The sequence below is a fragment of the Nelumbo lutea genome, chromosome 3 (genome assembly GCF_056320005.1).
Source record: "Nelumbo lutea isolate HS-2025 chromosome 3, American lotus-T2T, whole genome shotgun sequence".
Taxonomy (NCBI): domain Eukaryota; kingdom Viridiplantae; phylum Streptophyta; class Magnoliopsida; order Proteales; family Nelumbonaceae; genus Nelumbo; species Nelumbo lutea.
The window spans coordinates 7,206,769-7,218,925 of NC_142686.1; the positions used below are offsets into that span (position 1 = coordinate 7,206,769).

At 37.4% G+C, this 12,157-nt stretch overlaps 1 protein-coding gene and 1 pseudogene across 1 annotated transcript; one reads left to right on the forward strand and one right to left on the reverse strand.

Annotated features, from left to right (window-relative positions):
* The first annotated feature begins 1,200 nt into the window (after positions 1-1,200).
* Positions 1,201-10,392, forward strand: LOC148862658 (uncharacterized). Its single transcript, XM_088980862.1, has 5 exons — positions 1,201-3,056; positions 3,157-3,233; positions 3,594-3,705; positions 5,196-5,312; positions 9,876-10,392. Exons 1-5 carry the CDS (start codon positions 1,644-1,646, stop codon positions 10,224-10,226), a joined length of 2,070 nt encoding a protein of 689 aa, XP_088836988.1. The 5' UTR covers positions 1,201-1,643; the 3' UTR covers positions 10,227-10,392.
* Positions 10,393-10,438: 46 nt separating this feature from the next.
* Positions 10,439-11,625, reverse strand: LOC148862659 (strychnine-11-hydroxylase pseudogene; annotated as a pseudogene).
* Between the last annotated feature and the right edge of the window lie 532 nt (positions 11,626-12,157).

The window sequence follows — 12,157 nt, forward strand, 5'->3', positions numbered from 1 at the left end:
AGTGCATAACAAGATACATGTCAATATCAATGTGTATCGCACTATATCGACCGATATATCGATACATACTTATACGTGTACATCTCTTATTCAAAAAATGCTTTTGCGAATATTCAAACTCAAGTCATCACACCTACACCATTGTGTGCCTAGTGTTTTGAGCCGCTATGCCACCATGCAACTTGCAATATCAAGTAAAATAAAACAAAAATTATTAACTTCATTATTAACATGCAACCTAAGGCTTAGTTTGGAAAGAGTACAAATGCAAATATGTACAATATAAATACATATAAAATACAAGGTTTTGCACTCTACATATTTGTACTCCTTCCAAATTGAGCCTAAACAAAAAATATATATTTGTGTTAAAAAAACTTAAAATAAAAAAATAATATAAAAAAATTAGTACATTAATGAAGTAAACAATCTATCAAATTTACATTTATATCAAAAATTATTATTTTTACTTTCAATAAATTTATACAAATAAAAATATTAATAATAAAATAATTATTTTAGTACTATAAATTTCATAAATTTGTATATTATATGTATCTTCAAAATTTAACATATTTTTATAGATTATTCGTTGACATTGTAATTTAGACTAAAAATAACATATTTATTATTTAAAGAATAAAAAAATTAGTTATAAAATATTCGAAAATATAATATTAAATTGAATTTATCAAATCTACTTATTTAAATTTATATATAAAATGATTTGTTATTTTAGAAAATGTATAGAAATAAAAATGTTAATAAATGGAATCGTTATTTTAATAATTAAAACTTTATGAATTTCATATAATATGTATCTTAGAAATTTTAATAATTTTGAAATATTTTCATCCGTATTCAATTTATGAAATTTGTATTATTTTTTAGTGTATCTATGTATGATCGGGCTGTCGGGTCTTGTTGCTTTGTTCCGGATTAAGCTTTGAGATCTTCTGGATATGGGTTGAACCCGATGGGTCCTCTCATTGTGTAAGCAAATACAAAACTTTGACAGCTCGATTCCCCCATCCAGCCATCCTTCCCGCTGTTACGATACAAGGAGGCACAGACGCACAGTCTGTCAGTCTGGAAAAAGCAAACGGCGAAGGCGAATAGTGGGACTTACTGGATATTGGACATAACCTCAGATTTGAACACGTATACGCCTATATATATATATTCTACTATACGGTCATCTCGGTTTATTTGAATTCGCCACCAAAAAGCATCCAATGTAAGCAACCTGAGAGGCCAAAGGGAGGAGACGGAGCCGGAGACTGGTTGTTGGTGACTATTGCTCGCTCTTCTTCTCCGTTGTGCTCTCTTCCCACTCCAACCTTTTCCCTCTACGTCTACGGCACGCTAAAAGAATCAGAATTTTAGACTCAATTGGCTCTCTTGTCCAGTCGCTTTAGTAATCTGTGTTTAACTCGTCGATTTTTCGCTTTCGTTTTGTCGGATTCCGATCACAACAGTTTCTTGCATCTTTCTAATTCGAATAATACAAACTCGACATAGATATAAGAAAAAAGAAAATTTCTGAGGGGGAGTGCAGTCCAAAAATCCCTTTAATTGGGGAATTCCATTTCCCGAGATGGAAGAGGATCTGATCGGCCACCAGTACTGATTTGTTTAATGAAATGGCCAGAACCGTTGATGAAGACGCCGATGCAGTTCTCAGTGATGTTGAAGGGGACGATGCGGTTCCAATTCTCCTCAACGACCCATCTCAAGAAGACATATCCGTGGAGAGATTTAGGGAGATCCTTTCGGAGCTTGAGCGCGAGCGGAAGGGTAGAGAAGCTGCGGAGAATGCAAAATCCGAGCTTCAGACCTCTTTCAATCGCTTGAAGGTGCTCGCGCATGAGGCAATCAAGAAGCGCGATGAGAGTGGGCGGCAGAGGGAGGAAGCGTTGCGTGAGAAGGAAGAACTTTTGAGATCCAATGAGAGAATTTCAGGGGAATTGGCGGAGGCTCTGAGACTTAAAGATGAGCTTCTGAAGCAGAGGGAGGATGTTGCACGACAGCTCGATGAAGCAGTTAAGGCAAGGGACTCGTCAAGATCGGAGGTCGAAGTTGCTGCTCATATGCTTGTCACTGGAATGGATAAAATCTCTGGAAAGGTTAGTAATTTCAAAAATTTCTCCGGGACTGGGCTCCCGAGATCTCAGAAGTACACAGGATTGCCTGCTGTTGCTTATGGCATTATCAAGAGAACAAATGAAATTGTTGAAGAGCTTCTTGGGCACCTCGACACGGCAACGAAGGATAGGAATGATGCTCGTGAACGGATGGAACAACGAAGTTATGAAATTGCAATTGAGGTTTCTCAACTGGAAGCAACCATTAGTGGGTTGAGGGAGGAGGTCGTGACGAAAACATCTGAAATTGATAACTTGGAAAAAGCAATTGCTGAGAAAGACGAAAATATATCGGAGATGGACAAAGAGATGACCAAAAAGTTAAATGGGTTGGAGAACGAAGCAGCAGAGCTGAGGGAGATGGTTAAGGATTATGATCATAAATTGAGCAGTTTGGAATTGAAAATGGACTCACAGAGATCCTTACTGGTCGACCAGTTGAATTATGTGTCAAAAATCCATGACCACATCTGTAATGTTATTAAGATGGTTGACCCTAGTAAATCAGATCAATCAGACTTGTCAGAATCAATCTTCCTACCTCAAGAAATGGACATGAATGAGAACTTACGTGCTTCTTTGGCTGGGATGGAATCTATTTATGAGCTGACCAAAATAGCTGCAGAAAAAATAAGGAACGAAATGGAGGAGAGGAGCCGGGAAGCAAAATGTCTAAATGAGACTGTTGATCGATTGGTGAAGGAGAAACAACATATCGGGTATTTACTTAGAAGTGTTCTGTCTAGTAGGATGACATCCGAAATGAATGAAGTCCTACAAATTGCAGAAAAAAGCTTAAGAGAGGCAGGGATGGACTTAAGATTCAATAACCTTTTAGGGAATGATGAAAATCTGGGCTCCCATGATAAACTGAGTTCTTTGGGGGTAGAGGAGGATGAGGTCTATACTCTGGTAAGCCTTTCTATGGCACCGTTGATTAAACTATTTCTTAAAATTGTTATGAGGAATTCCATGTGTATCCATCTTTGAGTGTTATTTTCATTCTATGCAGGTTGGAGCTTTGGAGAAGATAATTAAGGCATCTCAGCTGGAGATTATTGAGCTGCGGCATTCTGTGGATGAACTTAGGTACCCTCTATATAAATATATGAAGTTGGTCATGTAAGAATTTATTGTGTTATTAAAAAGTGGAATCACATTCTCAACATTTGTTTTTTTTTTTTTTTTTTTTTTGGGTATGCAATCTACTTATTGTTTGCAACTCCTGTTGAGGACATGGGTTTTTCAAACCCGAGTCTGCGGCAGCAACATAGACTTCACTAATTGCACAAGTGGCATTACCCATTCGTATAAGAAGAAAAGAAAATTACGAGGGAATGGATACATGTTTTTTGATGACGTGATAGTTTCCATTTGTAATATTGTAATAGTGCTTGACATCTGTTGATTAGATATCCTTTGTCTTGCATAATGCCTTGCTGGATCAAGGGCAGAGTCAAATCTACTTAAGTCACATGTGGAGGTTCAAGCCAAGGAGCTCAGCCAAAGAAAGCATCGGATAGAAGAACTTGAAGAAAAGGAAAGAGTCGCAAATGAAAGTGTAAGCAACTTTGGACTAAACTGCACCTAGTAATTGCATCTTCTGATAATGATAGTATGGTTCACATTTTTTGGACAAAATACTGCCCCGACTAATAGCGTTGCCTTGGTTAAGATAGATAAATTTCAATTTGTTTTTTACCCCTTTTTTCCCATACTCTCTTCCTTGCCTCTGACCTTCCTGTAAATCTTTGAAACTCTGTTGATGGATACAGTCAGTAAGTGACACTATCAATGTCTGTCCTACACACTTGTGGCTTAGTGGTTGTTTTAATTCAACCAAACCAGTATTGCCATGATGTGGCATGGGTGGCAGGTCTTAAAAGGCTTCCCAGCATGTCAAACTCTATAAATCACAGCATGGGGATGTGGTCATAAGTGGATATTTTGAATTAAATAATAAATCATTCAATGAATAGAAAAAACTAAAGAAAAAGTTTGAAATTCAAAGGGTTGGAAACTTTTTGATATTTGTTATTTGACACATTGTCCAAAAGTGCCAGGTACTATCATGGAACATCATCCGCATTTTGGCATGCCAAGCATTATGTGCTGGCATGGCTAAGTCTATCAGATTTGAGGTGCAGCAACCAACTCAACCATCTTGACTAATTAAGAGGTCAACACATTAAACCAATGACGTTGGCAGATGGAGAATTGGGGAGCAATAAGGGGTTAGACTGTTAGAGAACAAGTCAAAACAGATGATTTTGTCACCTATTCACTGACTACTATTGTTTTCTAATTGCCATGGGTTGGGGAGCAAGAGAGGGTAGACATAGGTGTGTTTATAGGTGAAAACATCGGTTGCTTATCATCCTTGCTGGACTCCATGTTGAAGACTTGAAGTCCATTAATATTGATCTAGAGATTCAAATTTTGATCTTTACAATTTCTTGAAAAGCAATAGAGATTGATTGATGCGATGATAGTTAGAACTTTTGCTATAGGTTCATTGCCTGATTGATTGAATTTCTAGGGGTTGTCTGAGTAAATGGTGATTTTGGTTGAAACAGTAGCAGGTTCAGTTATTAAATGTAGTGATTGTACAGTTGAAGAGGGAGAGGCATTTAATGCATAGAGTGAAGAACAAATGAAGCAGATGGAAGAAGTAACTAAACTTATCCATAGAGAAACCATTCATATGATCCTAGATCTAATTATTTTATTAGCATTCAAAAAACTGGGGCAGTAATATTGTCTTTGAGAGGGAAGGTTAGGATTTGCCATACACAAATACATATTACATACATTGGTGTGTTTTTAATTTTTATGCATGCCTATGCCTTTTAGTATATATGCATGTATAGAACTATATATATTCTTCTCCCTTGTTTCAATTGGGGACTCTGGGTTAACTTGAAAAGGAGCCAAAAGGAAAAGACAAAAAATGTTTATCCATCTCCAATGCATATTGGTTGATCCAAAAGGGCTCATAGTTGTGTATCATTTATTCATACCAAGGGCTTAATGAACTTGTATTGATCACAGGTTGAAGGGCTTATGATGGACGTTGCAGCTGCTGAGGAAGAAATTGCAAGATGGAAAATGGCAGCAGAACAAGAAGCTGCAGCAGGCAAATCTATTGAGCAAGAGTTTGTGCAACAGGTACGGTGGCAAAGTAGGCCAGTAAATTTTACTTGAGTATATAGGTTATTAATGTTACAAGGGGACGTTTTATGCTAGCATTCAGCTCAGCTATGTGACATGCTGTACACAAGGTGGACCAATGAAAGGATGTATTAAAAAGCCAAGGATTTTGTTCATCCTACCATGTCGTAGTGTATTGGATGTGCATCTCATCTATTTGCTAGCATCATATTCTTTTAGGTTATGTAATTTTTACTTGCTAGTATTGCTAATACAAGTATTAGAATTCAACATGGTACGGGATATTGACTCAACAAGCATAGAACTAGATTTATATGGACTTTTTTGAGAATAAAATTTTGATTCTAAACAATGAGCTAAGTGTTCTGTTTCTCTCATGTGATGTCTTAGATGCCAAGTTCCTGCTACTCTATTCAGCAATAAGATCATGATTAATGAATCTCCCTCAATGAGGAGGTTTTGAAAGCTAGCTGTCTAAGGCTTTAAGCTAGGCTCAACAATCCTTGAAGCACATCTCAATTTTGCCTGTATGGAGTTACGGCACTCTATTGGGCAAACAAACACCATTAAATCTGGTTCTTGAAAATGCCAATCTATTCCTGAAGCACCTGTGTTTCTAAGGCTACGCCTATCAAAATTTTATCCTGTTTTATGGAGGAGCCCAAACTGTAGTGCTTCTAGTTCTTCATTGCTACCATATGCCAAGTTGTCCAAAATACATCTGCCCATATGAATCACCATGATACCGTACCCCTTTTACTTGTTGGTGAGAGTAGAGTTGGTCAGAATAATGCATCCATAAGGTGGAGATTTCCACCTAGCACCAAATAGGGTAAAAAATGTTCTCAAATGCTTTATTTTTTTGATAGATAATGTTCTCAAATGCTTTTCACAAATGAATAGAAGATACAATTTTTTTTTTATAGGTAAAAAATGAAAATTTCGTTAAAATAAAAGAAAAATTACATGCTGATGGTGATGAGGCATCACCCAATTACAACAATGATAAAAGGTTCTACACTCAATATAAAATTTTCCATATTACAATATATGGAGTGATAATATCCTACTCAGTTTCTTTTTTTTTTCAAGTGTCTCATAAGTATTAATCCTTAGGTGGAAAATTTACTAACAGAAGGATCTAATTTTAGGGGGTACAACCAAAATATATTGCTTTAACTGGAAATAAGTTGGTTTGATGCGACAATGGCTTTAAAACCCAAGGCATGAGAGAAGAAACCAAGATGATTGACTGCCCCAGCTCTCCTATCATTATCATTAAATTCCAAAAAACACCCTCTAGAGTTTCATGAAGTAGAATAGTCTCCGAGATCTCATGATCCCTAAGGCCTCTCTAGAAACCAAAATTCCAAGATGGATATGTAGTAGAAGATGAAATAAAGGATGACAATGCAGTTATGCATACGATATCTAGTCCCATTTTTTAAAGCTGTTTGCCAGGCTTTGGGTGCCCCTGAAAGTTCTTCTTGGCAGCCAATGGGGTTTAATGACAAGAGGAAGATTTTTTTGAATTTAATTACCTATTGCTATCCACTGGTTTTTATGGAAGGAATGAAACAGGAGAGTGTTGGGTCTCGATCAAAGGCAAAATCAAGGATCTGTAACAGTGTTGGGTCTCGATCCTCAAGTTTTGTTTTTGGTAGAAATCCTCAAAGAAGTTGATGGCCTTGAATATGACCATTTTTACTTTTATCTGTATAGAGTTTTTCCCTCTTAAGTTCATTATTATTATTTTTATTTTATTTTATTTTTTACTTTTATCTGTATAGAGTTTTTCCCTCTTAAGTTCAGCTCGTGTAATCTTATGTTGGTTGTTTGTATTAGCTATGTGCTTTCTATTTTGAGGAAATCTCTCCCTATTTCTCATTAATATAAATCCTATTTAGAAAAAGGACTATCTTTACTATATAGCGCCTATGCATGCATTGGCCTCTATCTTTCTCTCTCATGTGCAAATGCATGCCACTCAACTAGTTTTTATACTAAGAAATAAAATGCAACCTAGAGAATCTTTGCACCAATGGATCATAACCCCATCAGAGGTCTTCACAAAATCTAACCATATTTCCCCTCATAGCATCATTACTTATTGCTCTTGGTTTCAACTTTACATCTTGTCCATTTGATTGTATGTCACGAATACCTTTTATGACAGAGTGCCATATATCAGATTCAATAGGAAACCTCCACAGCCATTTACCTAAAAAGGATGTATTTCTTATGGTTAAACTACTTGATCCAAGCCCACCTTCCTCTCTAGTCTTAAAAACCATTTCCTACCACCCTTTTTGGAATGTCCTGTTTCCCAAAGGACCTCATAATCCTCTCCACATTTTTTTACCATTTTAACATGGGCTCTAAAAACTTAGTAGTAGATTGGAAGGCTAGAACTTATTAAAATGATTGTTCCTCCGAATGGGCCAAGATGAGACCCATGAACATGTCAAAGCTATGATTGAAAGCATCAAATGAAACAGCTGTCCAATGTTTGGAAGGACTTATAAATTTTATCCCTCTAGAATTGATGCAGTGGTTACTTTACCTTTTCTCATAAAAAAGAATTGATGCAGTGGCATATGCATGGTTTGATCAATATAATCCATTTTTTTTCCCTTTCTTTTGAGGGAAATGTAATATATTCATAGAATCATAGAGGAGATATAGATGTGTACAGGAGGATATACAGAAGCATAACACGACAGTAAGCCCCATATCCCAACAAGAAATTATGTAGGCAGGCACCTAGTTGCTATAAACAAGACATTTAGGTGAGGCACCCAGCCAAGGGCACCTAGTTGATGCCTAGGCAGGCACCAGACGACGCCTTGACAATTATGCCTGGGAGATGTGATCCAATCAGATGAAAAAGTCTCTCTTGTGTGAAGGAAAATTTAATTCTCCTATTTAAGGGACATTGATCAGCAGTTCGGCACCTTTGGATAGATTTTCTTAGTATTTAAAGTGCTCATAATTTAATAATGGAAATGGCACTAGCAGATCATCTATCTATACCGTATAAACGGGATACTTGCCTTGGGTTCTTTATAGGTCATAAAAGTTAAATCCAAATACTATATATCATATATGCTTAACATTTATTTGCACACGTGCTCTTAGACTAGTAATAGCAAAACAGGATTCATGTAGCCAACCCCATATAGTTGGGATAAGGCTTACATGATGATGGGATAATGATTTTTTTTGGACACTGATGATGGGATGATGATTGATGGGACTAAGATTAGCTAGTTAAATTTTTTTTTGAAGTTGTGTTGGTCAGTTTTAGTTATAGGGCCCGCTTGTGTTACATGGACTAATGAAATTCTTTCTTTTTATTGAAAAACATCTTGTTTTATATCAAAATTATATTAGGAAGAAGTTAAGGAGACAAAGAACCATTCACATCCTGAATTTGGGTAACGAAACTAATCCACCATTAGTTGGGTGGTTGCAACATCCGGTCCAGTGCATCAGATCTCAAGTTTGAGACAAGGGAATGACATCATTTGTCAAGTCCCCCAAGAACCATTCACATCCTGAATTTGGGTAACGAAACTAATCCACCATTAGTTGGGTGGTTGCAACATCCGGTCCAGTGCATCAGATCTCAAGTTTGAGACAAGGGAATGACATCATTTGTCAAGTCCCCCAAGTGATGCACTGGGATGTGATCTGTTCCTGAGTCGCATTTCCTTGGTGCTCAGGCCATCCTGGTCTAGTTGGTCTGATCGGGCCTTATAAAAAATGAATTTATGTAATGAACAGTCATTTTCCATCACGGATATCATGATCTAAATTCAAAATTTATATTTTTTTCCATGTATCTTTATCTTATCAATCAAGCACAACTCTGGTAGATGTTGTGTGATTGTATTTTGAGCAACTTTTCATTTCTTTCCTATACTATGGGGTCCAATGAGAGAAAATCCCTAGTTCTGCGCCCAATGATAAAGTACCTATCAAGGATAATGCATCTCCTGACTATTAACCCAATATGAAACCGAACAGGTGGAATGGCATGGTTTATTGTATTTAGTTCAGTCATCTGATTCATACCGTAAAAAAATGTATAAGTGAGCGGAGCATACATGATTTGACTGTAAGGCTCAGTTTGGAAGGAGTACAAATATGTAGAGTGCAAAACCTTATATTTTATATTATTTTGTATGCATTTGCACCATGCATATTTGTATTTGTACTCCTTCCAAACTGAGCCCACAGGATCATCCATGGGCACTGAGACACTGAGACATATTCTAGTGGTAGTCATTGAAGATATTGATTACATTGAAATATAAATTAAATTTACAATATTTTCACAGAGTTGGTCCCGTGGCATTTATGCTCCGCATCTCACAAGTTTTCCTGCCCCCATATGCTGGAACCAATGTCTCTTATGAGTTATGACTATTATTGTCATTATCAATTACAATGTTAAGAAAAAAACAAATAGAAATGTTCCAACTTCTTTGATGCTTTTATTTGGTTCGTGGTGCATTATGTGTTTGTTCATCAATTGTTTTAATGGCAATGTTGCAGTTGTCAGCCCTCAGGCAGGAATTGGACGAGGCAAGGCAAGCCATGATTGAGTCGGAGAAAAAACTTAAATTCAAGGAAGAGACTGCAGCTGCAGCTATGACAGCAAGAGATGCATCCGAGAAATCTTTGAGGCTGGCAGACTTGAGGGCTTCAAGGCTGAGGGATAGGGTGGAGGAGCTTACCCGCCAGCTTGAAGAGTCTGATATGCGGGATGACTCAAGGAACCAAAACAGGCAGAGATATATATGCTGGCCATGGCAATGGCTAGGGCTTAACTTTGTAGGGTTCCAGCAGGCTGAGACACAACAGCAGCCGTCAAATGAAATGGAACTTTCAGAACCGTTTCTCTAAGTAGATAGTGTATGTGTTTGGAATGGTGGGCATTTATTGACTAAAAGTTTTGTACTTGATTTGCTTGAAAACCGAGAAAAGCAATGATGAACCCATTTATTGACACTTAGGTGCTATTAGGCACCAAATTAACAAAATTGTGAATAAACCAAAATCTAGCAAGTTCTTATGATTACTGATTCACATAATGGGTGAAATACTGAAGTGGTGCCTATGCGGCAGTGTTTATTCAATAAATGCCCACAGTTCTAAATAGATACAGAGTTATTTCTTGTAATCTTTTACAAAGGGAAGCATTTTTTTCAAAGCTTCATTCTTCACTTTTATATACACATCTGGTAGCCACCAGCAGAAGAGGACATTTCTTATATATTGAGCCCAATTTCGCCCTGCGTATCCACAATTCCACATCCTCTATTTTCAACCCATTCTGGTAGTTCCCAGTCAAAAGTGTAAAAAAGGTTAGAAAGCACGAGCTCAATTACTTGTATATCAAAGTTAGTCCCTGGGCAACCCCTGCGGCCTGCAACAAATGGTAATAACTCGAAGTCCAGCCCTTTGAAGTCAATATTGTTATGTAAGAATCACTCGAGTAGGGTGTTCTCTTCTCTGGGTCCTCCCACAACATTTAGGGTCAGTTGCTATCGTCGTGCATTTATAAACACTCGTTTTTGCCGGAATGTCGTGCCCATTAATCTTGCAGTCAGCAATTGTTTATCAGGGAACTGGTAATGAAGCTTGGGGTGGGGGGTGGAGCCTCAATCCCTCCTTGATCACTAATTTAAGGTAGTTGAGTCTAGGAAGAACACTTTCTTCAACCTTCTATTTTCTCCCAACGACCGTCTGCACTCTACATAGGAAAATAGCAGCAAACCGTGAGAATCCCTTAATCTAATCTTTAATAGAGCAGTTCCTTGATCAGGATCCTTCTGAACACGTAGCAGCACTTCAACGAGGTCTTATTCGTGCTCAAGTTTGGGCCTCTTGGGATCAATATGGTCCCGAATTACTTTCTCATAAAATTCGTCCAGTTCTTAGAAAACATTCTTCAGCTTTGCCCCTAGACCATTGATTTTGTTGATCCATCCCATCCATGGGAGGAAGTCAGAGATGTTGGAACATCCCAACAATTCCTGAATTACTTTCTACTGCTGTGTTGAGATGAGAAAGCACCATGTCGCTCAAATTAATTGGAACCGAAGAATACCCAGCAATAGAAGCAATCATAAGGGCCGCCTCTTCTCTTATGGATCGAAATGATCGGTCACCAAGACTGTAATTTTCCTGAGCTTTCTCCGGTACTCACCATAGGGAGCAAAGGCGGAGTTACACTAATACTTGTTGATGTCAATTTTGACCCAATTCGATTTCTTGAAACCCCATTTCTAACTTTTAACATAACCCATTATATTTTTTCCTGTGTCCATCCAATTTGTTTGAATTGGATTTTTAGGTTGTATTTAAATTAGAATAACTTATTTAATTAATGTTATAGGGTCTGATTGGATCAGTCCGAAATTAAATAGGATTTATATTTTTTAATCTTATTTATAAGAGAATCTTCAAACTGAACTTTTTGATTGGATTTTAGATGTGAATTAATTGCATAGGTGCATTATAAAAAAATTTTGAACTAATCTCCATTCTCCCTCATTGGCAGTGTACAGGAAGGTCTGCCCGAGAAAATGAGATCATGGGTCTTGAAGATCTCTCTATCCATTAGCCATACCAGCAGCATAAAAGACTATTAACGTGGGAACGGGGCCCAGTTGGAGGAACATGAGAGGGCCGTATTGATTGGGATGGTAAGTCACCAAGTTGGTGCAAATTTCCAATGAGAGGAAGCTTTCTTGGACAAGGAGGAAGCCTCAATTTTGTTTTCCTTTCTTCCTTCTCTCTTTGAGAAGCAACAACAAAGCTGTATCAAGGGC

Coding starts and splice junctions, on each gene's coding strand:
- LOC148862658 (XM_088980862.1), top strand. CDS start 1,644: ATGGCCAGAACCGTTGATGAAGACGCCGATGCAGTTCTCAGTGATGTT. Junction 3,706..5,195: donor AAAGAGTCGCAAATGAAAGT/GTAAGCAACTTT, acceptor TATTGATCACAG/GTTGAAGGGCTTATGATGGA. Junction 5,313..9,875: donor AGCAAGAGTTTGTGCAACAG/GTACGGTGGCAA, acceptor GCAATGTTGCAG/TTGTCAGCCCTCAGGCAGGA.